This window comes from Pseudorca crassidens, chromosome 18 (genome assembly GCF_039906515.1).
Source record: "Pseudorca crassidens isolate mPseCra1 chromosome 18, mPseCra1.hap1, whole genome shotgun sequence".
Lineage (NCBI taxonomy): Eukaryota > Metazoa > Chordata > Mammalia > Artiodactyla > Delphinidae > Pseudorca > Pseudorca crassidens.
Window position 1 is genome coordinate 3,593,077 of NC_090313.1, and position 27,502 is coordinate 3,620,578.

At 48.9% G+C, this 27,502-nt stretch overlaps 1 protein-coding gene across 3 annotated transcripts in view; it reads left to right on the forward strand.

The window, feature by feature from the left end:
• COL4A1 (collagen type IV alpha 1 chain) overlaps positions 1-18,676 on the forward strand; it is a 149,875-nt gene extending 131,199 nt beyond the window's left edge. For 2 of the 3 annotated variants that reach the window (XM_067713568.1, XM_067713567.1), the window contains exons 41-52: positions 225-275; positions 1,429-1,614; positions 2,223-2,356; positions 3,410-3,482; positions 4,295-4,366; positions 5,411-5,539; positions 6,528-6,626; positions 7,510-7,722; positions 8,625-8,802; positions 12,633-12,747; positions 15,292-15,464; positions 17,277-18,676. In XM_067713568.1, coding sequence (XP_067569669.1) covers positions 225-275; positions 1,429-1,614; positions 2,223-2,356; positions 3,410-3,482; positions 4,295-4,366; positions 5,411-5,539; positions 6,528-6,626; positions 7,510-7,722; positions 8,625-8,802; positions 12,633-12,747; positions 15,292-15,464; positions 17,277-17,358 — 1,505 coding nt within the window. In that variant the 3' untranslated portion in view covers positions 17,359-18,676. The remainder of the gene's footprint in view (positions 1-224; positions 276-1,428; positions 1,615-2,222; positions 2,357-3,409; positions 3,483-4,294; positions 4,367-5,410; positions 5,540-6,527; positions 6,627-7,509; positions 7,723-8,624; positions 8,803-12,632; positions 12,748-15,291; positions 15,465-17,276) is intronic. The other variant, XM_067713569.1, reaches the window with a different exon arrangement.
• The last annotated feature ends 8,826 nt before the right edge of the window (positions 18,677-27,502 follow it).

A 27,502-nucleotide genomic window follows, 5' to 3' on the forward strand; every position in this document is an offset into this window, starting at 1 on the left:
ATGGTTCTGGGCTCAAAGGTACTTGGGAAAATGTACTAAATTATGTATATATATCCAGTCAAGGGTATCTTAGAACAACTGTAGTAATGTAATTTTACTTGGCGAAGTGCAACGGACTAATTTCTCTGTGTTTTGCAAATAGTACATGGATATCGCTTTGTGCTGTTCCTGCAGCTCGGCTGTTTTAGGAGAGATAAACGGGACTTCTTACCTTTATCTCGTAGGTCTACCCGGAAGAGGATTCCCAGGGTTTCCAGGGGCCAAAGGAGAGAAAGGTAACACATTTGCTAAACGTGTTCTTCCTTTTCAACTAACTGCTGATACACGTGGCACTGGCAGAGCAGGGCGAGCAGATACAAGGAAGCACGTGGACGTGGGTGGTAGATTATGGGTCTGGGACAGTCGAATTGCCACTTTCTACTGGCTCGTGGCAAACCACTGCGTGGCGTGCGTGTTTCGGATTCATAGCCTTGTGAAGTGGGGTGGGGGGGACGTGGGGGGAATCCCAGGGAGGGCCCAACCATCCTTCTAGGTGGTGACCCTGTTTCCTCCCCTTACTTTTTCTTAATAACCTTGAAGCAATCCTAGAATTTTGTCATTTCGTTGGCAAGTTTGGGGTAATATGTTTAAAACAACATGCAGGGTTTTTTTCTACAAGCTCTCACTTAAAAAAGTTTGTTTAAAACAGCTTTATTGAGGTATCACTGACATCTAATAAACTGCATGTATTTAAAGTGTACGATTTGCCAAATCTTGATATATGTACACACCCATGAAAATATCAGCTCGTTCAAGACAGTGAATGCATCGTCACCCCAAAAGTTTCCTGGGCTGCCTTGTCACCCCCCCTCTGCTCCTTCCTGTCCCCACCCCGACCTGCCCCCCAAGCAACCATTGGTCTGCTTTCTGGCACTGTAGATGAGCTTGTATTTTCTAGAATTTTACATTCGCGGAATCCTACAACATGTATGTTTTCGCCTGACTTCATTCGCGCAGCGTAATGAATTTGAGTCACCTGTGCTGTTCGTTGTGTCAATAGTTTATTCCTTTTTCTTGCTGAGTCGTGTTCCATGGTGTAGCTGTAACACAGTTGGTTTATTCATTCACCTGTTGGTAGAACAAGCCCTTAATTTCAGCAATGCCATACCTTGCAGGCTTATCTACACATATATTCAAATGCCTTTGCCAGAGAACACCACCTTTAAAAAGTGTAAAGAATGGTTGCAGTTTCTTTGTACCCTAAGCTTTCTCTTCCTCAGGTGGGCCGTGGCAGGTGTCTGGCACGTTATTTAATAAAAAGGAGAGAGAAGGGCACCAGCTCTGGTTTCCTCCTGGATCCTTCTGGAAGCCCCTCCCTCCTCTTTGGTGCACTGGATTTCTCTTCTTCCCTGCATTTCACTGTGATCTCAACCTGTCTTTACTGTTTAGGTTCAAAGGGCGACGTGGGTTTCCCAGGCTTAGCTGGGAGCCCAGGAATTCCTGGATCCAAAGGAGAACAAGGATTCATGGGTCCTCCGGGGCCACAGGGACAGCCGGGATTGCCAGGCACTCCGGGCCACGCGGTGGAGGGGCGCAAAGGAGACCGGGGCCCACAGGGCCAACCTGGGCTGCCAGGTAAGGGTGTATCACTAGGTTCAGAGCTGGGACTGAAACAGAGGCACAAACATACACAAGTATCAAAGAAATTGGAATAATTAAATTCTCAAATGAGCTTTTTATTTAGAAGTTTGCAACGTTTATTACCATTGAAACTGCTTAAGATATTGGGCCCCTTTTACCTAGGCTTCCATTGGGTCAGTGCTTTTCTCGTGCTCTTTCTTTCAAGGAACAAGCAATTAGGGAGAGGGAGAAGGCCATTACTGAAAAGGACTGGAGCACAAATGCCATGTGTGGCTGGTTGTTTAAAACCAGCACGACCTTCTGTCACACCTGTTCCCCCATGAACAGGTGGCTGCCCTACAGCGCAGCCACCCCCGAGCACAGAGACCACAGGGCACTTGACTCTGAGACTGTGGTGTTTATATCGACGTTTACTGCCTGTCGAGGAGACTCTTCCTTCTAGGACCTGCCTGGATGTCTTCAGGGCCCATGCTGCATAATATGATGTTGTTGTATACAGTTGGGGACAGTTGGGTGGCAGTGGTGATGACCACAGCCCAGTGACACTTACACATAAAACCACCCTCTGACCTCAAACGTGGGACTTCTGTGTCTCCCATTAGGGCTTCCGGGACCCATGGGGCCTCCAGGGCTCCCTGGGCTTGATGGGCTGAAAGGTGACAAGGGAAACCCAGGCTGGCCGGGCACTCCTGGGGCTCCAGGGCCCAAGGGAGACCCAGGATTCCAGGGCATGCCGGTGAGTTGTCCCTTGGCAGGTCTTGTTTTTGAAAAGGATCATAAGATAATACTTGCGTGTGTATGTGTGTATTCATGTGTGTTACACTCCCAGATCCTCCCTGAATCAGCCTCTTCTCTCTGGCAAGTAATCAGCCATCTTTACTGGCATCATGGTAGGCAACTATTACAAAACTTTTTACAATCTAGTTACACAAACCATCAAAAGTGAAACGTTATACTACTGGAGATTATAGTTCAATGCCTGGGTTTAAAAATCTATATACAAATGATGCAAAAAGAAAGCCTCAGTAACATAGAAATATATCCCTATTCCTAGTGCCATTCAGTGTCTGTCTATCTCTATGTATACATGTGTGCATTATACGTACACATATGTAGATATATGTTTGTGCATGTAATTTTGCTTACGGCACCTTTTAAAATAAGGTAAAGCAAAGAAACATTACAACTTTTTATATACTGAGAAAGGAACAACTATGTTGAAATATCTATAAATTAAGATAATATTTTTTAAATACAAAAATATCACTGTATTATAAAGGAAAATAATCCTTCTTTAGTATCTTTTATGGGTTTTTTTTTCCATATTTAAAAGCACTTTTAAGAAAAGATGCAAAGCTAATTTTAAAGAAAAATCACTCTGGTTGAGTGTTGGGAGTAAAGTCATCCAGAAAGGTTCTTTGGTGTCGATAGAGTGAGATGTTGCCATGACAGATGTTTAGGGAGTTTCGACTCTGTTCATGGCATCGTGCTATGGGGTGGGGGCAGTGGGCTGTAAGATTTACACCTGCTCCTGGAATTTACCACACAGGCGGACAAGCAGAAGGGACAGAGCGACTGAAGCAAGTTGCTGCAATTTCCAGCTCCCTAATTTAGGCGCACACAGGTTTTGTCCTTCTTTTTACGTCTTTAAGCAAAACCACAGGCAACATTCGTTCACAGAGCTACTTCAGAACATGGAGGGGCTGTTCCCAACTTCCTGACTACCCGTTGCTTGAGGGACCTACGTCTCCCGAGCCGTTCCCGACTGACGTTCTCTTTGTGTGTCTAGGGGATCGGTGGCTCTCCAGGAGCTACAGGTGCTAAGGGTGATATGGGACCTCCAGGAGTTCCAGGGTTTCAAGGTAAGACATAAGGGAGATGCCGCTTGAAGACACATTTACCTGCCACCAGAGCCGCAGCCCCTGGTGCTTTCCTGTTGATAGACCTAGCATTGCAGTACAAGATCCTGTTCTCTTCAGATTAAAATGCCGTCTCTGGGGGGCTGCCCCGTGTGTAGAATCCCACGCATAGCAGCATAAAGACTGTATATGTATATGTATGTATACATATATCAGACTGTATAAAGACATTCTGATTTTCGTACTAAGAATCGGTAGATCATTTGCATCTCAGTGAGAAGTCATGGGCTTGGGCCATTCATTAATTTTGTAATGTTTGAAGCAAATATTTATTGGGTGCCTACCAGCTTCCAGGCACTTTGATTTTTTTTTACTGCAGCATCAGGTACATACGAATGAAAGGTGAATACAACAAGTTCTCAGCTTGCAGGCATCTTGTGGTCTAGTTGGGGACACGTGTGAACCAGATCGTGACCAAAATAGAATCACGTGCCCTTCCACTGGTTGTGACCATTTTATGGTTTGCGGCATGTTTGGAAAAATGTGACCTCTGGGTTTTAGAAAGAAGAGTTTCATCAAAAGTTTGACATAGCTGACTACAAGTAATGTTCTTTTCTTCCACGTGCATAAATTGGAAATGTGTTCACTGTGTGTGTGTATGCGTGTATTATACGCGTATATGTATGTAGGTGTGTATATGTACACACAAGCACATGTGTACATGTATGTGCATATGTGTCTATACTGTGTGTATTCACACACACACGGTTTTTGTTTGGAATTCTGTGCAAAGACGGTGTTTTACTTTCCTCCAGGGCAGAAAGGCCTCCCTGGCCTTCAGGGAGTTAAAGGTGACCAAGGAGACCAAGGTTTCCCTGGAACTAAAGGTAAGAGAATTTGGTCATTAGAAAACAGCAGTTGAAAATTCTTTGGCCACTTGGCAGGGTTCCTACATTTGGCTAATCTAGTTGACATTTTTACCAATGACTTGTCCTGAAAGTCAAGTTTGTTAAGTCTGTGCCTGAGATAAACCCAGTGGAAAGGGGTGAGAGACAGCAGCTCACAGGCTCTGAGGGCGGGCGGAGATCAGCCGTAAAAATCAGGAACGAAGTCCATCTTGCAGGCTGGACAAACTGTGGCTGGACAGCATGGAGTTCTTTCTAAGAAAGGGGCTGCCTTGGCTTCTCCACGGGGAGCCAGACGTGCCGAGCGGCTCCAGAGACACAGCTGGTCTCAGAAGGAAGTGGTCTGAGGGAGTCTGCATCCCATCCTGGTCTCTGCGGGTCAGAGCTTATTTCGAGCGCTGCGTTTAGTTTTCAAGACCGTGTTTCAAGAGAGGGAGTGAGCAACCAGAATGCACTGAGAAGTGGATTGTTCGGGGAGAAAATAAATGGGGAAACGTGGGAGGAGCGAGGAAACGGAGGAGAGGGCAGCTGCGGGAGACCCGAGGCCCCCAGCTTCACGTGGCCGCTCTGTGGACTTCAGGGCCCGTCAGGCAGGAGGAGGTTTACGTTTACTCGGCACTGAAAGATTAAGACCAGTGGTTCTGGTGTGCAGTAAGGCAGATCTCGGATACGTACGAGAAAAAAGTCCTAATTTCACCTGGTGGAGCTCCCCACGTGAGGGGTGGTTCCTTGAGGGGGACGAGCTTCCCCTGGGGTCAGGGGTCCATCAGGGCCTCCAGATCTGAGTGGACATTTGACACTGGTGACCCCGAGGTCTGTTCCAGTCCCGAGGATTCAGGATTCTAGGTTAGATAATAGAGACGCGCAGATGCCCGTGTGTCTCGTCGTGAGGATCTGGTCCCTCGTGTTTTTGATCGTGATTCTCCTTTTGAGAAGCACTGCGTTTGATTGGGTTTCATGTCAGAAGCTGTTTCTGCCCTGAATGTGGACTGTGAAATTGACCAATGGCTGCCCTGATTCCCACAGGTCTTCCTGGTCCCCCGGGCCCCCCGGGTCCATACGACATCATCAAAGGGGAGCCAGGTCTCCCTGGTCCTGAGGGCCCCGCAGGTCTGAAAGGGCTTCAGGGACCTCCAGGCCCCAAAGGACAACAAGGTAGGAATAACCGCGCTGTGCAGAGGGCTGTGGAGGCGGGAGGGAGCTGACCCGGGCGGCGTTTCCTCTTCACCCGCATGTCTCACAACAGCCTCTGGGCAGTGACTGTGTAAACACGTATTTGAAGATGACTTTCTTACCTTCCTTCAGTGTATGTCAAAACCACGTGAAGTTTCTGAAGAGGCCTAACAAGGTCAGAAAAAGAAATCCAAGAAAAGCTAGGGCAGCACACAACTCAATACGTCTATGTTCACTTAGAAAAACATGGGCAAAGGAATGGGAAAAGCATCTCTCCCGGCCAGGAGATAGGGGACTGCAGGAAGCAGCAATCCAGAATTGTAGGGATGGGTGTTCTCCACAGCGGCCCAAAAGCTCTACCCAAGTGGCCAAGATCTGTGTAAATCCCTGTGGTTCCCGGACACCTTAAGCTAGAATCTTTCTGATTATTGGGGCTAAACACTCCTTACTTCCAAAGCTATTGCTGAGGAGTGGAGATGGAAGATAAAGAATGAGAACGTTTAGAGTAGAAAGATAGCATCCATGAAAATTTGTTTTAACCACCTAGGAATAAACCACAAACGTGAAAACTAAAAAACTACCCACGTCAGTAAACCCGGTGCCTAACCATTATCTGAGACACCAGAATGTGGCCGAGAAGGGGGAAACACCTGAGAAAATGCAAATGCATCAGATCTCTCCCTACCCCCATGTGACTGCCTTTCCCCAAACTGTGTGCCAAACGATAACAAGAACAACAGGAAGAAGCCGGGGAGAACCCCGAATTCCGAGATGAGGCACCCCGTGTGGGTGTCAGTCGCAGAGTGTGTGTTAACCTTCTGGCTTTCTGGGAAGGCTTTCCCACCTGTAGTCCGAGGCCCTGTGCGTCCCTCTCAGGGGGCCGAAGAAGACATTTCAAAAGGGAAGAAGCAGATACGGCCTGTTTATTGCTCTCCACAACCGGATCATGAACTCTTTCTCCTCTCTTTAGGTGTGACAGGATCTGTGGGCTTACCTGGGCCACCAGGTATTCCCGGGTTTGATGGGGCCCCTGGCCAGAAAGGAGAGGCAGGACCCTTTGGACCTCCTGGTAGGTTTGCTGTGCTGTCCCAACCTCACTACCCTCGATCTGCATCTTCGGGTTAGAAGCCTTAGGCCCAGGCACGTGGAAACCTGCAAAAGGAAGTGTTTCTTGAAAGATTTGCATAGAAGTTTGTTTCTTAGGAGAAACAGGATCTTACAGAGGAGCTAAAGGTTGCCATCATTCTTTTCTGTGTAGGGAGACATGTTGATCAGAGCTCAGTGCCTCCCAGACGTTATTGAAAGAAGGCCAGTAGGGACGGCCCTATCTGGTTTTCTAAGAGTCTGCAGCTCAGACACTCCATTTCAGCAAAGGGCAAGGGGAGCAGGTGATGGTGCCAGAAGGCCACTGACTGGCATGGACTAAAGTTGATCTGCTTCCCAAGAAGCAGGACCTCAGAGGTCCCATCGTGGCTGGGATGCCAAAGGCTGAGGGTGCAACTAAGTAGACAGAGCGCCCAGCCAGCAGGAGGCCTGTGAACATCCTGCAGGCAGCGTGGTCACCCAGGGGACAGGAGGACACCCTGCACGGGAGCTTCCTTCCAGCCTTGATTCCATATGCTGGCTTTGGGCCACTAAGGCTGGGAAGCTATCTTAAAAGATGGTTGTTTTAATCATCCTATAATAATCCTCCCTCAGAGGAGCTCCCAAATGCTGCATGAATACGTGCGTGGAGTCGTCATTTACTTCCTTTATTCATAGATTTATATTTTCACATATTTATTCATTGGACTGAGTTTATGAGCTTCTGCTTTGCACCAAGCGCCACACGTATAAAACATCTCCAGGTGGGATGCAGAGGGGAGAAGCTGAGGTGGCACGAGGGAGGTGCTGGTTGTACTGAGTCTCGCCTGTTTGTAACTGAGGAAGCGTATTTCTCTGCTGTCTTTCAGGTCCAAGAGGCTTCCCGGGTCCACCCGGCCCTGATGGGTTGCCGGGATCCATGGGTCCCCCGGGCACCCCGTCTGTTGATCACGGCTTCCTCGTGACCAGGCACAGTCAGACGATAGATGACCCCCAGTGTCCTCCTGGGACCAAAATCCTCTACCATGGGTACTCTCTGCTCTACGTACAAGGCAATGAGCGGGCGCACGGCCAGGACTTGGGTGAGGCATCTGCAGAGGGGTGTGTTCATTCCACGTCGCGTGTCCAGCGCTGGGTGGTGCTGGGCTGCGTTCCCGCTCTGGTCCTGCGTTTCGGAGTGTCACCGAGACCTAGTCAAGGAAAAGAGTCCTGTTTCCCTCCATCCTTACCAAGTGGGCCATCCTTACCGACAGCCACCATATTACTAATGGGAAGCCAGGCGGACATAAAGGCTGTGACTCTTTGAAAATTTTAAATTAATAAAACTTTTGACGTCTTCTTCCAATTATCAAGTAGGATCAAGGTATCTGGAGTACACACTTAACAGTTTGCATTTATAGTCATAAAATAGAGCAGCTTTACTGTTGCTGTTTTAAAAAATGTCCACGTTATCCTGTCCAAAATTCCTCTGTCCTTCTATTAGTTTAGATCAATAGAGGGTTGTGTGTTTGTCGTCATTCTCTTAATCCTCTCCGGATCTGCTCCACCAAATTATGTTTTAATGTTATACACCTCTAACTTTCACTAAGGTTGCAAACATATATAAAGACAGCTCTGCATTTCATGAAAGACGCGGTCCAGTGAGTTACTAGCTGCGGTACAAGGAGCTGCACGTTAAGTTCCTTCTAGAATTCAGTTGCAGGAAAAGGTCTCTCTCTACCGATGAACGGCTTTGTTTCTGTTCATCCTGCTAATTCTCGATGGTTTCCCTTTGGCCTGGATCACTTCCCATTGAATTGAATGCTCATTTCCAATCATACTAGTCTGTTTGGTACATTTATTTCCTTCTTTCTGTAACTGGCAAACAGTTTTATTTCCACCTTAGTGGATGGGTGGGATAGATGTCTTTATTAGCTAGCTCACTTGCATTCTGTGTCGAGGCAGACCGCGAATGATGAGCAATGTCTTCTCCCTGCGTCCCCAGGCACGGCGGGCAGCTGTCTGCGCAAGTTCAGCACGATGCCCTTCCTCTTCTGTAACATCAACAACGTCTGCAACTTCGCCTCCCGAAATGATTACTCGTACTGGCTGTCCACCCCGGAGCCTATGCCCATGTCCATGGCGCCCATCACCGGGGAGGGTATCAGGCCCTTCATCAGCAGGTGAGTGCAGCCCACCGGAGCACACATACAACTGACGAAGAAAAGCAGCTCACAGCCAGGGCAGAGGTTATTTTTGTGTTTTTCCATTTGCCCCCAAACATTTGATCTATTGCCATTCCATTTACTAATTGTGATACCTGAGTTTTGTAACAAATCAGCCATACAAATAATTGGGTGTAAAAGTCGCTTATCTTCTTAAAAAATTTTAGTGCAAACCCTTGGTGAGATAAGGCCCAGCTTTGGAACAAGGCGTGTTATCTCGTGTGACTCACCGGGTGGCTGCCTTCCCTGCCATGAACCAGCCGTGTCCCCGGAGTCCCCGGCAAACTTTAGAACAGCTTTGCAGCTTTTTTCTTTCTTAAATAATTATCTCCCTAAGGAGTCTTTTAAGATATATTTTTTGGAATCACCTCCAAGAAACTTTTTAAAAGTTTTTATTTTTTAATTGTAGTAAAACAATAACATAAAGTAACATAACACAGCATAAAATGTACCGTGTTAACCATTTTTAAGTGTACAGTTCAGTGGCACTGAACTGTGGGCGTGACGCGGTCCCCAGGAAATGATGACACCACGGACATACTGTATGTCTGTGCTTTAGATAGGAAAGATGGTACTGATGTATCGTGCACAGTAACGTGTACATCCTAAGATTCTTCTCATTCTCTTCCACCCCGCCAGTCTTTGCACTCTTGAGGTGATATGGTACCCACTGAGATTGCATGTGTTTGAGCGACTTCCCAAATTAAGTGCTTTCCACACTAATTAATGTCTGGGGTATGTTTTCAGGTCCCCAAGAGTCTTCCTGGTAGGAAATAAAATGGGAAATGGAAATGATTGTGACCGAAAAGTACACGATTTTCCTACTTTTGCCTCTTCCCTTCTAATTGAAAGTTGCTTCCTTAACTGTACTCAGAAGCAATAGAACAGTGGCAAAGGTGTGAACTTGTTTGACTGAGAAGCTAGTCTCTAATTTCACTTTTACACGCGAAGATAGCAAAGGGTGAAAAGAATGACAAGGCAGGACAAGTTTTCCTTAGGAAAGTGAGAGTGAGGAGGAATGGAAGCTTTTCTGTTTCCTTTAGAGAAATAGCAGCTTTTGAATAGGAAGAAAGACTAGTGATGTTGGGCTCAGAGGTGTCTGGGGTCAGAGGGGAGGCGGGACGGGGTGGGTGCTTGGGGCAGCCCAGCACCCCGTGTGGTGACCACCCGTCACTGGATGGTCACCACCTACTTCGGGGTGGACTGGTCACTTATGGGGTCCGTAGCTCCAGAGTGTGGAAGGCTGGTCCTCACAGAACAATCTTGTTAAAAGAATGTACCGCATAGACCTGGACCAGAAAGGCTGGGAGATGCCTATTGGAAAAATCAGGGGTTTATTTTTTGCAGTACGCGGGCCTCTCACCGCTGTGGCCTCTCCCATTGCGGAGCACAGGCTCCGGACGCGCAGGCTCAGTGGCCATGGCTCATGAGACCAGCCGCTCCGCGGCATGTGGGATCTTCCCAGACCGGGGCACGAACCCGTGTCCCCTGCATCAGCAGGCGGACTCTCAACCACTGCACCACCAGGGAAGCCCAAAAAATCAGGTTTTTGATGGCTTTACCTCAAAATATCTCCTGACAGCTTTCTAAGATTTTTCTTTTGAGCTGTAAGAAAACTTATCTCATGGGTCTTAAAATGGGAAGAGTCATTGGTAACTTCCAGAGAGGCACCTCTCAAAACACAGATGTCCTTCCCATGTGTCGGGGTCCCTGGGGGCTGAGCTGTGCTGCCTTTTCTCACTCAGAACCATGCTGGGTGCACAAGAACAGGAACTAACCACTAATCACCTTTGTGTTTCTGTTTAGCTTTCCTTGGACAACAGGTAGAAAATGATTATTCGTTTTTGTCTCCTATTTACCATCTTGATAAAATTGACATTGACCTTGATTTGGTTGGGACACAGGGCTCTGGGATGTGTTTAGGACATTCCAGAAACAGGTCCAGGAGAAGCCTCAAGTCTGAGACTTGCTTTTCTCTGTGGACCCGTTACCATGAGTTGTTTAAACGCCCCAGCGCTGCCCATTTCGGGGTTTTCACGTCTCCCTGTTAACTGACCCATAGATGCACGGTGTCTGATGTGACCTCAGAAGTCACTTCCTTTAAGTCACTGCTCCGAAAGCACACACACCTCACATCCCCTTTTGTAATAATGCTGCCCATTCCTCTGGGTCTCTGAGCGTCCAGGTCCCACGGTTACTTTAACTTAGTGGTTTCTGACGACTTCTCAGGACTCACAGGTTCCTTCTGAGGTCTCCCTTTTGGGGACATCCTAAAGGTTAATTTTAGAAAGAGTTAATAACAAAATCCTTCCTCTTAAGCAGAAAAAGTACCAACTTTTCTGCTGTCATCCTGACAAAATTTTCTAAGCACTTTCCGACTCTCTGCAGACATGAATCATCAAAAACTACGGACTGTTTAATTGTTCTAGATTGAAGACCACTGGTATGAGAGTAGGAACTGTGTTCTAATTCTGCCTTTTGACACAACTAACTGTGGTCTCATATTCTCATAGGTAATATGGGGAATGAGAGTGTATGGATTTTAAGGGACCTCCTGGCTCGTTAGATCTGTGATTTTCTGTCCCCTAGCACCCATCGGGCGGGGTCCAGACCACGTCTCTGCAGCGGCTGGAATCCACCAGCCCAGAGAGAGCCTGACATGAAGCACTCTCCTCTGTGCTGTATGTCTGCTCCTGTGTCTGGCAGGCAGATGGCGGCAGATGTAGAAGGCCAATTTCAGTCACTGTTGTTTAGCTGAGCCCCTTAATTCATCTGCATTTGTGTGAATAAAATAGAAAATAGCGCGCGCGCGCACACACACACACACGCGCGCACACGGGAAACTGAATGACTTATTTCGGCCCCCTTCACACTCCGAATCCATTTTCATGCAAATGTTCCAGCGTAACTAGGTGTAATTATTAACACCATTTATAGTCATTTATCAGCACTGTTAGCACTCTGTTCAGTTTGTGACTTGAATATAATTATTTTACTGTTGATGTTTAAATTTTTTTTTTTCAACAAAACGTTATCCCACCATCAAAGGGTCGCTTAGTAGAGCAGGTCTGAGTCAGAACATTGTGTGTTGCTGTCATTTATCCTTGGGTGCAGTCCCAGCGGCTGCGCACGAGCCAGCCTGGCTTGGGGAACGTCCAGTCTGGCCTGGGGCAGAGCCCTCTCACTGGTCTGTTGGTTCCAGGTCTGGAGAGAGTCTCCGGAAGAGGCTCACAGGGACAGCCAGCCCTGGGTTTGTTATCTGTCTTAGTTACTATAATTCACTAAATGTTCTTCTCACATGGAAGATGATTCAGGGCTTAAAACAAGTCGCCGTATTCCGCAAGCGGTAGCCCTTGGATGGCACCATCTCCTTTTTCTGGAGCATTCGTCGTGTTTGCTGAAATCCACACTCATTGCTGAAACACTGGAAGACACCGAAATACACAAAGGAGAACACAAAAGTCTCCTGCAGCCCCAGTGCCTCAGGAGACGGTCCCTATTACAACCTGGCCTTCCAGTTTCCTTCCTGCTACAGAGTAGATGGCTAAATGACAAGGGTTGGGTCTGGTTTTGAGCTTAATGTTTTAATACTGAGGCAGGCTTATCAAACCAGTGAGAAGACCCTGAGCCTCAGAGTCCAAGCAGGGGACACCTGATCTGTTTGGTAAAACACATCACTGGGTCAGAAAGATGGAGTGGCGAGATGGAGCGCGGATCACGGGGAAGAGGGGCGAGCCGGTGGAGGCCCCGCTCGGCTGTGCTGAGCGTCTCCGCTCCGTGCCTTCCAGGTGTGCTGTGTGTGAGGCTCCGGCCATGGTCATGGCTGTGCACAGCCAGACGATCCAGATCCCGCAGTGCCCCAGCGGCTGGTCCTCGCTCTGGATTGGCTACTCCTTTGTGATGGTGAGTGTTTGGGGAAACTCCGTGTTTCCCCCAAAGAGCTGCCCGCAATCACCCCACCTCTTTTCCCTCGCTCCTGGGGCCCCCTGCAGAGCGCCCCCAGGAGCCTGGCCTGCTCGCCTGGGAGGCTCAGAGCCCTCCTCTTCCACGGAGTGGCTGTTCTGGGCCTAGGTAGCTGGGTGACCCGATGAGATTCCGAGTCAGCGCCTCCCGGGGGGAAGGGGAGGGCGCGCCTGTGGTGGGCACACGTTTACCAAAACGCTTGCAAGCCCCAAAGCAGAAGCTAGAGTCGGGAAGAGAGCGGGGGCACTGGCCGGTGCCAGGGGCCCGAGGGTCCACACCCCTCCCGCGTGAGTCTGCTCTCCTACTGCCCAGCTGCCCCGGATGCCAGACCCCCCAGGCTCCCTTTCTCCCAAAAGCCAATTAGAACGGGAAACACAGCACCCTTTTGAGATCCCATTGTAGTTTCTTATTGTATTGCCTCAGTTTTAAAGTACTGATTGAAAACATAGAAGCTCTGAGCTTGGACGATGAGGCTACACCTGAATCAGTCCCGGTAGACGACCCCACAAACATGTCCCACGTCACCACCGTAAGCCCAGCCCCACCTTCACACGCCCAGGTGTGGCCAGGTCTACGTACCTGTGACCCCCAAATCAACAGTAGCCTTGTTATTTGATTGACAGGGAAAGTGGCCTCTTAACTGTTTTCTTCTGCTGTAAGTTATTCCAAGTGTAGAAGTTTCCAGAAAAGCAGTTCTTCACATGCTTGTGTGTTGGATTCTCACCAGTCGGAGGCTGGGATTTCCTGGGTTGGAGATCCCACATTTAGACTCTTCAGCAGGCCCAGAAAATTGCAACAACACCGTTTAGCAAGTCGTCTCGATCATTCTAAATACTGCCTGACGACTCCGTTACCAAGAAGCCAGAAAGGTTAGAGCTGTGGTGGAGAGGGATCAAGATGCTCGCCAGAAAGGTTAGAGCTGTGGTGGAGAGGAATCAAGATGCTCGCCAGAAAGGTTAGAGCTGTGGTGGAGAGGGATCAAGATGCTCGCCAGAAAGGTTAGAGCTGTGGTGGAGAGGGATCAAGATGCTCGCCAGAAAGGTTAGAGCTGTGGCGGAGAGGGATCAAGATGCTCGCCAGAAAGGTTAGAGCTGTGGCGGAGAGGAATCAAGATGCTCGCCAGAAAGGTTAGGACTGTGGCGGAGAGGGATCAAGATGCTCGCCAGAAAGGTTAGAACTGTGGTGGAGAGGAATCAAGATGCTCGCCAGAAAGGTTAGAGCTGTGGTGGAGAGGGATCAAGATGCTCGCCAGAAAGGTTAGAGCTGTGGCGGAGAGGGATCAAGATGCTCGCCAGAAAGGTTAGAGCTGTGGTGGAGAGGGATCAAGACGCTCGCCAGAAAGGTTAGAGCTGTGATGGAGAGGAATCAAGATGCTCGCCAGAAAGGTTAGGACTATGGTGGAGAGGAATCAAGATGCTCGCAAGGATGTAAGCGCACAGCTTTGACTCCAAGACAGATCGGACTTTCGACTCCATTATCCTAAGAAATACTAGATGGAGTCTCAGTTTGACAGAAGAGGCCCTTGATCCAAGGAGTAAAGAATGGAGGAAAGCACTCTGTCACTTCCCCGTCCCTTGTCCTGGGGTCATACAAGGATCTGAACAACGATTGGCCCTAATTTCTCAAAACCAAGAGCAAATCAAAATGACGAGGTTCTGGAGAACAGGCATCCCATCCCTGCTGAGCCTGGGGGCTTTGTGGTGAAGCTGAGGGGCTCAGATGTGGCAGCCTCCAGAGGCCTGTTCCCATCTTAGCTTTGCCTGGGAAGTGTGATCTGGAATGTTCTGGGATCCTGGGGTCCTCATCTGGGAACCAAGGGCGTTCGCTTTGTCCTCAGAGGTCCCTTATGGCTCTGAAATTCCAGAGTTCACTTTTCTTATGTCCGTAATAGCCGTCCTGTAGAGGTCTTGCCCCGTCTTCCATTTGTACGCCATTCATTTTACGTCTTGTTTCTGAGGACAGGTGTACTTCAACCCATCTGAACAAACAGTTACCACAGTAGCTTTCTTTTCCCTCTTTCTCTTGTTTAAGTTTTCTCTTAAAGAAAAGAAAATGGATAAAGGATGTAGCAAATAAAGGATTTTGATGACCCCGTATAATTTCGTTTAGAAAGTCTGATGTCACATCAGTTGGTCCCAGCATCCTCCACACATTTTGGCTGTCATCTCACGCCCCAAGTTAGAAGAGGTTTCAGTGTTCCAAGAAGAAAACAGTGAGGACAGCGTTTGTTGAAATGCTGGTGAAGCTGGACCAGTCGCCTCCCGCCCTCCCCCCCCCCCCCGGGAGGAGCGGTCGGCTGATTCCTGGCATTGGGTGTGCCCGGCGTGAGGCCATGGGGCGGTGTGGCTGCCAGTGTGTTCCCCGGTGGCCTCGGGAGACAGAGGGCGGCTTTCCGGGAGGGAGCATCCCGGCTCTTCCCTGGGGCCCGGGAAGCCCGTCGGGGTGGGCGGGCACCTCTGGCTCACAGCTCCTGTTTCCCCGCAGCACACCAGCGCCGGAGCAGAAGGTTCTGGCCAAGCCCTGGCCTCCCCTGGGTCCTGTCTGGAAGAGTTCAGAAGCGCCCCCTTCATCGAGTGCCACGGCCGCGGGACTTGCAATTACTATGCAAACGCTTACAGCTTTTGGCTTGCCACGATAGAAAGAGGCCAGATGTTCAAGTAAAGTGCCCCCCCTCGCCCCCTCCCCCCCCCGGTGGCTTTTATTTTCAGTCATCCATGGTCCATACATGTGCTCCGGTGCCAAGTCCCAAAGACGGTTCTACAGCAATCCTTAGGAAGGCTTCTTCCACGGATAGGATAGGATAGGAACAGATATTTGGTTCTGTTCTACGTGGGCGGATAATGAAGACCATGTTCAAAGCAGAGCTTAGGTGACAGGCTTCCTTCGTCCATTGCTGAAGAGGCCTGAAAGAAAAAGTTCAGTTTTCAGTGTTTCAAGATGAATCCACGGCAACGTCATTAAGACAACTGACATCTGCAAACAGAGCATTTTAAAGCATTGCACCTTTAACCAGCAGGGAGAGAGACAGTGAATAGCCTTGGTTTTCATGGTGTTTATGATGCCGAATTGGATGTACATACTGCGAGCTATCAGTGACCGTTTCTCAGGCCTGCGCATGAAAATTAATTTCGGCACAAATGCCACCGAAATGGATACGGAGAACCTCTTCTTTCGTTTCCATTACCAAAATTTCACCTTTAAAACAACGGTCCCAAGTGGCCGTTGACCTTGAAGTTAGTTTGGAGCGGGGCCCAGTCTGTACTGGACGGGAACACATAATGAGGCCTCTGTCCGGTCCTTAGTACCAGCTGCAGCCCTGCTGGAGCGGCCGCCGGGCGCCGATGGGGCTGAACAATTACTTACTGTTCAGTCCCCCAAATAAGTGCTTCTCGGCCCTGGAGATAAGCCTTTTCGGAGAGAATTCTGTGGACCTCTGCTATGACCCTGTCTCTTTCTAGTTTAGATCATAAAGGTGAAGCAACACGCTCACTACTCGTAAATTTCTAGCCTCAAAAAACTACCGGGTGCCTTTCTAGTAGCTCACACGAGACTTTCTAGGCAACTGGGAACTTGATGTCAACTCTCCAGATAGAATTTGACCATTAGCTACCGAAATGAGCGCCAGCCCCCGGGGCTGCCCATTATAGGGTTAACAGGTAACAATGGGCTTTTTGTTTTTTTTGCTTTTTTTTCTGAACCAGCATCCTGGTACAATTAACTGAAATGCCTTCTTAAACAAAACTAGGTAAGAGCCCATTAATTTAAATAACTTGGGGGCACTAGGATTTTCACCGAAGTTGCTAACGTAAGCCGCCTCAATTTTAGGACAAGGTACTCTTATTACATGGCTACTTTAATTTGAATGAGATTTGATTAGTACTCATTTTAGTTCAGACTTCACTTCTCCAATAGTCAAAGAACAGAATTCCTAGGATAAAGGAAGCATTTGGAACACTAAATGTCTTCCCCTGTCTTTGGCCTCTAATCCGACCACCTGCGTGAACAACTTTCAAAAGTTACGAATGTATTTTGAGGTCTGGTTGATTATTCCAGATCTGTTGCTCATTCTGTCATTCAGCAATGATTTAATGAGCACTTAGGATGTGTGTGAAGTGTCTCAGAGAAGAACATCTTCCTAGTCTGGGGGTGTTTATGACCGAGTTGAGAAGAGAAAACCAAAGGTTAACCTATAGTTTGAAGAGGCAGGGTCTGTGGTGGGGAGTGGCTGAGACTTTGGGGTCAGACAGACGTGGGTGACTCTGGCTGTGCCCTCCCTCGCCTTTACCCTTGGCCCGAGGGTGGATGCAGTTGATAACTCGTAGGTGTTACTGAGGCCGTGGGACGCCCCCAGCGCGGTACCCGCTCAGAGGCAGGGTGAAGGCTGGTTCCTCGGGGATCTCTGATGGGAGGGAGGGCCGAGGAGCTGGCCTGAGCCACGCGGTGACACTGACTTCTGTGCTGCCTTTCAGGAAGCCCACGCCGTCCACCTTGAAGGCTGGAGAGCTGCGCACGCATGTCAGTCGCTGTCAAGTGTGCATGCGGAGAACATAACGAAGCCGGCCCTCAGCTACTTCACAACATGGTGCTACTCCGCCCTCTTCCCTCCTTCTAACAGCAACGAACTCTAGAAATATATCCTGTGTACCTCACTGTCCAGTATGAAAACTGTAAGGTGCCTGATAGGAATCTGCATAACTAACACACCCTGCTTCGTTGGCCTCTACTTGCTGAAGGAGAATCCAAGACCACGATAAGCTGCCCGTAGTGAATCCCAAGTGGCGCTCCTGATGAAATAAAAAATGTGTCTGTTCTACAGTCCAGTGCACTGATGTGTGAAGTGAGACCCATCAGAAAAACCAAAGGGTGCTAGGAGGGCTGTGGGACCTTCCAACCTGGGCGAAGCCCGTTTGCATTTTTGTATTATAACAGATCCATTTCACACCCCAGGTGAAACGTCTGTTGATATCACTGTCTCACTGTTTCAGAATTCAGGTCCCTCAGTCTGTACAAATAATAGTCGTGTTAAGCCGGTGGTTGGAACCTCCAAAGGGAAGGACGGGGGCCTAGTAGCCCTGTCCTCCGACCGCCCCACCAAAGAGAAATTTCGGTCTTTCTGCTCTGTTTGGTACTCTGCAGCTGCTTCTGCAAAAGTCCCGGATTTCCTGTGGAATAAAGATGGTCCCCAAAGTAGGCAGAAATGAAATATATATATATTTTAGTAATTTATATAGGTGTCAGCAATTAGGCAGGTCAAGTTGTAGTTTCATTTCCACTGTTAAAATAAAGCTTACATAGTTTCTTCCTTTAAAAGCCTGTGTTGTCCTTTAACAGAGATTTTTAAACACTAGGGTATTGAATGTGAAACACCAGTTTTCATTGTTCACCTCCAAACCAAAAATTGTGCGTTGCCAAAACCAAACCCGGCTTCACGGATGTGGTGTCTATTACAGGAAAACATGTACTTTGAGCTTCTTGTTTTTATTCTGTATGAAATATCTTCAGGGTTTTAAACACTAATCACAAACTGAATGACTTGACTTCAAAAGCAACAAACTTAAAAGGCCTTCATTTTATGACTATTCCTCATTCTGCAGCCTGGTGTGAGAAATAACTCTGTCGAATCAGAATATCAGTATTTTTACCTGTAAGCACATTCAGGCGGCTTCCTTGGTTTTTCGTGAGTTGTGTTCAGACTTCAGCAGGGGAGCGGATGCATTGCAGGAGAGCAGAATTGGACCACTATGCCTGAAACGACATTTTACTAAAAGTCTCCAAAACGTTTTTAAGACTACTAAGGCCTTTTGTGTAATTTCTTTAAATGTGTATTTCTTAAAAATTCAAATTTGTAATAAAACTATTTGTATAAAAATTAAGCTTTTATTAATTTGTTGCTAGTTTTGCCACAGAAACATCAAAGGAAAAGTTACTGCACAAGCCACTAATAAATTTGTAAGCTTTGCAAATTTAGATCATATTTATTTTGTAGTTCTTCCAGATGAGAGTCTCAGACTGGGTGTAATTTACAGAAATTTACTACAAAGAAAAAATATATGGTCTTCTCCTTCATCCCTCCCCCCCTTCCCTCCCATCTGTCCATCCAGGCAGGCCTCATCCATCCATCCGTCCATCCATCCATCCATCCATCCTTCCATCCATCCTTCCATCTATCCACCCATCCTTCCATCCATCCATCCATCCATCCACCCATCCATCCATCCATCCTTCCATCTATCCACCCATCCATCCATCCACCCGTCCTTCCATCCATCCATCCATCCTTCCATCCATCTATCCAGCCATCCATTCATCCACCCATCCATTCATCCATCCATCCATTCGTCTTTCCATCCATCTATCCTTCCATCCATCCACCCATCCATTCATCCATCCATCTATCCATCCATCCATCCATCCTTCCATCCACCCATCCATTCATCCATCCATCCATCCATCCATCCTTCCATCCATTCATCCATCCATCCTTCCATCCATTCATCTTTCCATCCATCCATCCTTCCATCCATCCATCCACCCATCCATCCATCCATCCTTCCATCCATTCATCTTTCCATCCATCCTTTCATCCATCCTTCCATCCATCCATCCACCCATCCATTCATCCATCCATCCATCCTTCCATCCATTCATCTTTCCATCCATCCATCCATCCATCCATCCTTCCATCCTTCCATCTATCCACCCATCCATCCATCCACCCATCCTTCCATCCATCCATCCATCCATCCATCCTTCCTTCCATCCATCTATCCAGCCATCCATCCATCCACCCATCCTTCCATCCATCCACCCATCCTTCTATCCATCCATCCATCTTTCCATCCATCCATCCATCCGTCCATCCATCCATCCATCCATCTTTCCATCCACCCATCCATCCTTCCATCCATCCATCCATCCATCCATCCTTCCATCCATCCTTCCATCTATCCACCCATCCTTCCATCCATCCATCCATCTTTCCATCCATCCATCCATCCGTCCATCCATCCATCCATCCATCTTTCCATCCATCCATCCATCCTTCCATCCATCCATCCATCCATCCATCCTTCCATCCATCCTTCCATCTATCCACCCATCCTTCCATCCATCCATCCATCCATCCATCCATCCACCCATCCATCCATCCTTCCATCTATCCATCCATCCATCCATCCACCCGTCCTTCCATCCATCCATCCATCCTTCCATCCATCTATCCAGCCATCCATTCATCCACCCATCCATTCATCCATCCATCCATCCTTCCATCTATCCTTCCATCTATCCATCCACCCATCCATTCATCCATCCATTCATCTTTCCATCCATCCATCCATCCATCCACCCAGCCATCCATCCATCCTTCCATCCATTCATCTTTCCATCCATCCTTTCATCCATCCTTCCATCCATCCATCCACCTGTCCATTCATCCATCCATCCATCCTTCCATCCATTCATCTTTCCATCCATCCATCCATCCATCCATCCTTCCATCCTTCCATCCTTCCATCCATCCACCCATCCTTCCATCCATCCATCCATCCATCCATCCATCCATCCATCCATCCATCCTTCCATCCATCTATCCAGCCATCCATTCATCCACCCATCCATCCATCCATCCTTCCATCCATTTGTCTTTCCATCCATCTATCCATCCATCCATCCACCCATCCATTCATCCACCCATCCATCCATCCTTCCATCCATCCACCCATCCATCCATCCATCCATCCACCTCTTCGTCATTCATATACTGTGTGCTTCCCATTTTCCAGATACCAGGTGAGGTACAGGAGAAATGAAAGTGAATATCAAGCCCTTAAGAAATTTTCTGTTAAAAAAATTATTGCGGAAGAAACCTGTCACTTGAATCAAATGAGGTTATAGATTTGAAAACTATAGTTCTACGATAGGCAGGGGTGGGGTTGATGGTTGGGTTACAAGTGGGGGTCATGAGAGTTGCCTTGAAGACGATTAAGAGAGAGATTAAGTGAGAAACGTGCACAAGGAGCTGCGGGCCCGGGAATCACTCGTCCATCCGGGCCGCGGGCGGCGTCAGCACACAGACCCTCCTCAGAAGGGTGCAGGGGGGTCCTTTCCCATCTCTCATCTTCCTGTCACACCTTCCTCTCAGTCATTCTGAGGATACATCTGTGTTCGGCCTCCTTTTGACTTGCATGAGAAGTTTCCCTAAACTTAATTTGTATAATGCAAAAAAAAAAAAGCATTTAGTTTGATTAGATCTGAGATGATTGCTCTGCAGTATTAAAAGGTGTCCCCCAGGGTCACTTTTGAGTACATGGGATTTTGTTAAAATCATACTCCAGAGCTCTCGTCCTCTTCAACTTTCCAGATTTAAGATGCTTACGAGTCGTGTCATAAGAGGCTCCCTACCCTTTGCATCATCTGAGTTATATTTGTCTGATTCCCCTCAGTCTCCCTGTGGGTTTGATAGAAGGAAGTGACGCACACTGAGAAGGTCACAATCAAGCATTTACTCGAAATGCCCTTGCTTCTCCAGGCACTCTTCTGACCCCTCTGGAGGAGACGTAGTGAAACCCACGTCTCCTTACAAGGTAAGATGTATACACAGGAAATACGTAATAATTAGGGCTCTGAAGGAGACCGAGTTTGCAGTGATCTTCAGGATTTCAGGTCTGCTCTTCTCCCACTTCCAAACCACACCCCGATCGCACCAGAGACGTGAGACTGTTCCCTTTAAGACATGGAGAGAAATATTTCACCAGCCTATTTTTTCTGAAAATGAATTTTCCTGTCTATGCCCCACTGTTCACGATGCTGCTTGAAAGAGCTTTCTCCTCCTGCCACTAGCGAAGGCTTCTCCCCGCTTTGAAATTATACAGAAACAGCCCTAGTTCCATTTACAGCCTCGGCATTACCCACCAGGTCGCCCTCCTCCCAGCCAGCCCTTCCCAGAGCAGGTCGCGGAGGGATGCTGACTCCAGGACCTTTTCCGCTGGGCTGCCTTTACGCCTCTACGCCGGCCCTGGTGAGGTGGGATGGAGAGGGGCAGCCACCCGAGCTCCCCACACCGACCCGCAGCCTCTGGGCCACCCATCTCAAGGTCACAGTTTCCCTGGTACTCAGGGCATCTCACATTTGTTTGTAACTGATTTGTTTAAAGCTTAACGTTTGTTCCCCACGTTGAAAATGCAGCCCTGGGACAGGGAAACAATTTCCTAGCACAGTCTGGAGATAAGTTTGCTTTAGCAGCTGGTGAACGCTGGAGAGACCTGCTTCCCTGCAGGGGACCAGCTCCTGTGCGCAGGGGGACGGGTCACCCCAACGCAGGGCTCTCCTGGGTTTGCTGGCAGCCTGCGTCTCCCCTGCATCACCTGCAGGAGGGCGCCTCTCCCCTCGCGTGGCGGTGCCTAGAGAGGTTGGTTCTGGAGGCTCTGAACCATCCCCAGCCTCTGAGTGGGGAGTGTTTCCTCTCATTAACGCCCCACTTGTACTTCCTGAGCAAAGTGCCTGCATGAGCTCCCCCGTCCCCATTTACCCTCCAGAAATAGCTGTGCCCGTTCTGGGGGCTCTGCATCCCGACTGCACAGCATCTGCTGTTCCCTCTCCACCCCCTGGGCAACCGGGAGCTGGGCTGAGTCATGGTGAAACTGAGTCATTGGGCCACGATCAGGAAGTGCCTGTTTTAGACTTGCAGCTTTAAGCGGAGCAGGTGACTTCTGAAACTCAGCTCCGTAGTTTATCATCCTTTCCCTGTGGATGGCCCCCGCTTCCTTTGGGCAGAACCATTTCCCACCGCAATTTACTTGAATCGCTGCTTGGACAAGCTTTGCACACTCTGCCCTGGGGATATTTATTTCTCTGATACAAATGAGAGAATTCTGCAGAATTTTTGGAAACTGGCTTTGCTAGCCGATTCAGGGTGACAGTGTATATTTATCAGCCAGACCTCTTGCAACTGAGCAGAAATTCCCAGGACAAACGGCAGAGGGCACCCTGCCTCTCACTGCAGTGCCCCACCTCACGGGGTGCTGGGCTAAAATTTCCAGGAGCCCCCTCCCTTTTCACTCAGTGTTTCACGAGGTTACCCTGGAACAAATCACCAGGTACTAATTAGAATCCATGGCCAGGCTCATGCTTTTTGAAAAATTTGAGTGCGGAGAAAAGTGAATGGAGAATAATTCTAAATATACAAAATGATCTCTTTCACCAGCGTCTGTGAATACGAATTGTTACGGTAAAAATATACCGAGAACGCACATGTTCAAAGAATTACGATTGGATGTTGATTGCACTGTTGTTGGGTGGTTTCCTCTTAAGAAGCCGTCCTTGGTCCTTAAAGAAATCCTGTCCACATTGCCTGTGTCTTTCACCTCTCCATGGTCGAGGGCCGTCTCTCTGCTCCTGGCCAGCACAGGGATGATGGGGCCTGGCTCCCGCTGCAACGGGCAAGGGTTCCTGGAATCCTTAATGAAGTTGGGGATGTGAGGAAGAGAAGCATCGCTTCCAGGAGAAGTCTGGCAGAGGGCGCCTCCCCAGAGCCTTCCTGAGCCTTTGCGGGAAGCTCAGTGGGTGGGAGTCTTCCCCTGCCCTCACTAGGAACTGGAGGCCCAAACTGAAGAAAAGAGAGGCGGCCAGGGTCACAGATGCTGAAGACAGCTGCCGACCCCCGGGGGCAGATCCCATCCAGCTGAAACAGCCTGGATCCCTCAACTACCGCTCTCCCCCCGCCCTCCCCGGACCTGCACCCCGTCCAGGGAGAAGGAAAAGGAGAATGATGGGGGAGGGTGGGCCATCAGCCTGGACGGCATGCTTTCCCCTCCCCTGGGAGAGGAGAAGGTGCCTGCCAAGACCCTGCCCTGGAGCCAGGAAACCGGGGTGCTTTCCGACAGGGTGGACCCCTCTCAGAGACGAGCAGGCATCTCCCGATCCCAGTATCTTTGGACCGGGGCCCTCGGAGCCAGGGGAGGAGCAGGGCGTGACGTGCGGCAGCAGGACACCACCTGCGCCCACAGGTTTCTGTGCCTGGAGCTGTGAGCTTTGCTGAGGGGCCTGGGGAAGGGACCTGGCTGCAGCTCTTCTGACCCTTTCCAAAGGGGGCCACCTCTGGGACGGGGCGCCAGCCCTGAGAAGCTGTGAGACACCCGTGGGGAGAAAGAAACAGCCAGAGTAGAAGAGGACAGGCCAGAGCTGGCTCTCCAGGGAAGGCGGAGGGCCTGACGGAGGGAGCTACGGAAACTCATCCACGGGCCCCTGGAGAGCCAGCCCAGGGGCCCCAGGAGGCTCAGAGCAGATGCCGGGCACAGCCTGTGCTGCCACAACTCAGCAGAAGGCTGCCGTGCCCTCCCTGGGGGACCAGGACCCTAAGCTCGGGGGGAGAAGGAAGACCCAGCTGCTGTTCAAGTGCCCCCTGGCCAGTTCGGGTTTGCTGGTCTGTCTGTTTTGCGTGCTCTGGACCCTTTGGGGGCCCAGTGAGGCCCCTGGAACACTTCTCAGCAAAAGAATGTTCATTTAGAAATGCACACAGCAAAATAATACTTGGCATAAAGAAACTGATTATAATGAATGCAGTTATCAAAATAGTAAAGGAAAATTGATCTAGTAATGCACACACTTCTTTATTATTACATTCAATAGATGATGTAGAGGCAGGTGTAATTACATCTTAAAGTACTGATGAACATGAATGATGTTTCATAATATCTGAAACGGTTGTAATATAAGAGGATAATATCTGTTTTTTCTATTGGTGACTAGGTCGCAGATACTGATCATACTCTACGACCCTGGTTTGTGGATTTAGTTGTAACAGAAAGAAATGCTGCACTTCAGCAGAGGCTGGTGAAAATAAACGTGTGCTTTTTTCCCACCTGCGTTCGTGGGTTCTCAGATCCATGGAGCCCCATCTCGGGATGGTTGGAAGAAAGCTTGGCGGCCCGGCAGTGGGCCCGGGGCAGGTGGGCTGCCAAGGGCTGCAGGACAGCTTTTCTCCACTAAGGATGGGGCTCCCCTTGTTACCGAGGGACCCCGGAAGGTCCACGTCTGCCTAGGTCACCGATCAGGAGTAGGACAAGTGACCTCACCTGAGCGCGCTTTGGACCAATGGGGGGAAACTGAAAACGTCTCATGTACATTTGCAACTGAGTTCACTTTGAAATATTGGATTTATATTTCATTGTGTTCATTTTTGTTTGTGGTCAGCAGTAATGTACAGGCTTGGAAACGAGACTGCCTGGGTTTGAATTCTGAATGACCTTGGAAAACTACTTACTCACTCTGCCCTCTGTTTCCTCCTCTGGAGAACTTCCTGGGGTTGTGGGTACGTTGGCTGACCTGTGTGAAGTGCTTAGAACAGCACGTGACCCGCATTAGATGCTCGAGCACCTGCGTGACAGCCCCTGGTCCCTCCTCCATGCCCTCTGGGGCTGCACGTGGAGCTCACCTCCCCTCCACCTGCCGGCTTAAAGAAGAAGCAACACGACCCCCAAACCTCCCAGCATGCTTGGCGATCCACTTCTCACCACTTGGCGTCTGCAAGCAAGCCGGCTATAAATAGAAGGCTGTGAGTGCATCCTCTCAGCGCCGCATGGTCCCCGATGGCTCATATGACACGGTGTCCCAGGACAGCCAGCCCTCGTCAAGACAGAATAATTTCCTAAATAGGCCAGCAGCTATTAGTGCTCTAGTAAGTTCTGCAGAGTAAGTCATGCCTTAATCAGGCTGTATCCGGGAGCTGGGGGTGATATAATTCAAACGTAATCAACACAGCCACTGTCCATTTGAAACCCCTTGAGAGTCCAGCTTTATAACTTAAGATTTATGGGACAATAACAATAAGCCTTCGTGGCCTTTCCATTTTCCCAATTGTCTTCGATTGAATTATACTAAAGAAAGTCTCTCTTAAGACACAAAGACCCCCTCCACCTGCTGGCCTGTTCACACTTCCTAAGGCATTCATGCAGCAGCACAGAAGTTGCTAAAGCCAAAGACGGAGCCCTTACCTCAGGCTTTATCTTGTTCTGTTTTACTTTATTTCAATGATAGCTCCTCTCATCCCACTTTCGTCCTTTCCAAATGGGACAGTTCTATTTAATTGAATACAATTATATGGGGAAAGAATCTTATCGCTACTAACAAACCGATAACTAGGCAATTTCAAATAATCCATTTTTCAATCCTATTTGAACTCATTTTCACAGTGAGGCCCATCCTGACAGATCTCCCAAATCACCATGACAACTTCTGACATTTCCCAGAACGTTCCCACACCTCGCACCTCCCAGGGAAAATCAAGAACGGAAGTCTAGTCTTGGCGTTTCGTTCTCCTATTCAGGCTCTGGGTTGTGCTCCATCACCAAGGAAACAGGAGAATGGCTGCTGTGTCAGCTAGCGTTGGCTGAGTAACAAGCCATCCCAAACATGACTTGGACCAGTTTGTTGGCTGACAAGTCTGTGGTGGGCAGTTTGGGCCAGGCTCCTCAGGTGGCTCTGTGAAGGGCTCAGTCAGGCGTCTGCAGCCAGCCTATGGCTGGTGGTGCTGACTGGGGACGGAGGTATGTGTTACTCACCTTCCTGAAGGCTGGCCTTGACTCATTCACGTGGTTGAATCAGAGCTCCCAAGAGCATCCAGAGAGAGAATCCCAGTACCCAGGCACTTAGCAAGCCTCTGCTGATGCCCTGTTTTCTGATTGTTACGGGGAAATGTTTGTGTCTCCCCAAAATCCATGTGCTGAAACCTCAACCCCAGTGTGATGGTATCAGGAGGCGGGCCTTAGGAAGGTGATTAGGACATGAGGGTGGAGCCCCCACAAATGGGATCAGTGCCCTTATAGAAGAGTCTGCATCAGCTCCCTCACCCCTTCCGTCCTGGGAGGACACAGTGAGAAGGCTGCCGCTGTGGACCAGGCAGGGCCTCACCAGACACCGAACCTGTCAGCGCCTGGATCTTGGACCTCCACCTCCAGAACTGAGAGAAATAAATGTCCGTTGTCTTTAAGCCAGTCTCTGGTATTTTGTGATAGCAGCCCAGACAGACTTAGACCCTGGTGTTACCTTGGCCAAAGGAATTCACAGGGCCGACCCCAGATTCATGGTCTGGGCAACGGACTCCACCTCCTCCTGGGAGGGAGTGCAAAGTCACAGAGCAGAGGGTGTGAAACAATTTGTGGCCCTGTTCCTTAACTGCTGTAATATCCTTACATAATACATTGTTTAAGATTGACCGTGTAATCCTAACAGGGAAATAAGACCATATAATCCTAATCCTTTACACTATTACTGGCACTTTAAATACTTGTTTAAATTTCTAGACATAAGAGTGAAATTGTAATTCCCAAGAGTTTCCCCCAATATTTAGAATTCTTTTCCTTGGCTTGTTTTCTCCTCAGTCATTCCTCTACGTCACTGATAAGTTGTTGAACCTTTTGGAAGTACCCAGAAGAGAAGCAAAGCCATCTCATGGAACACTGAGAAAGTAGCCTTCTCATCTCTCAAGGCTCCTGGTCGAGGATCCCGTAAATGTGAAATGGGTGTATTTTTCATTGTGGGTGAGGGGGTGTGTGCGTCCCTCACACCAGTATTTGCTTAAATGGCGATCTTGTGTATGAGCTTCGCAATGAGGCTGGAAGGAGCCCCACACAAGGGGTCTCAGCCCCCAGGCCTTCTCTCCTGCACTGTGTGGGTTCTCTCTCTGGGTCTCAATGAT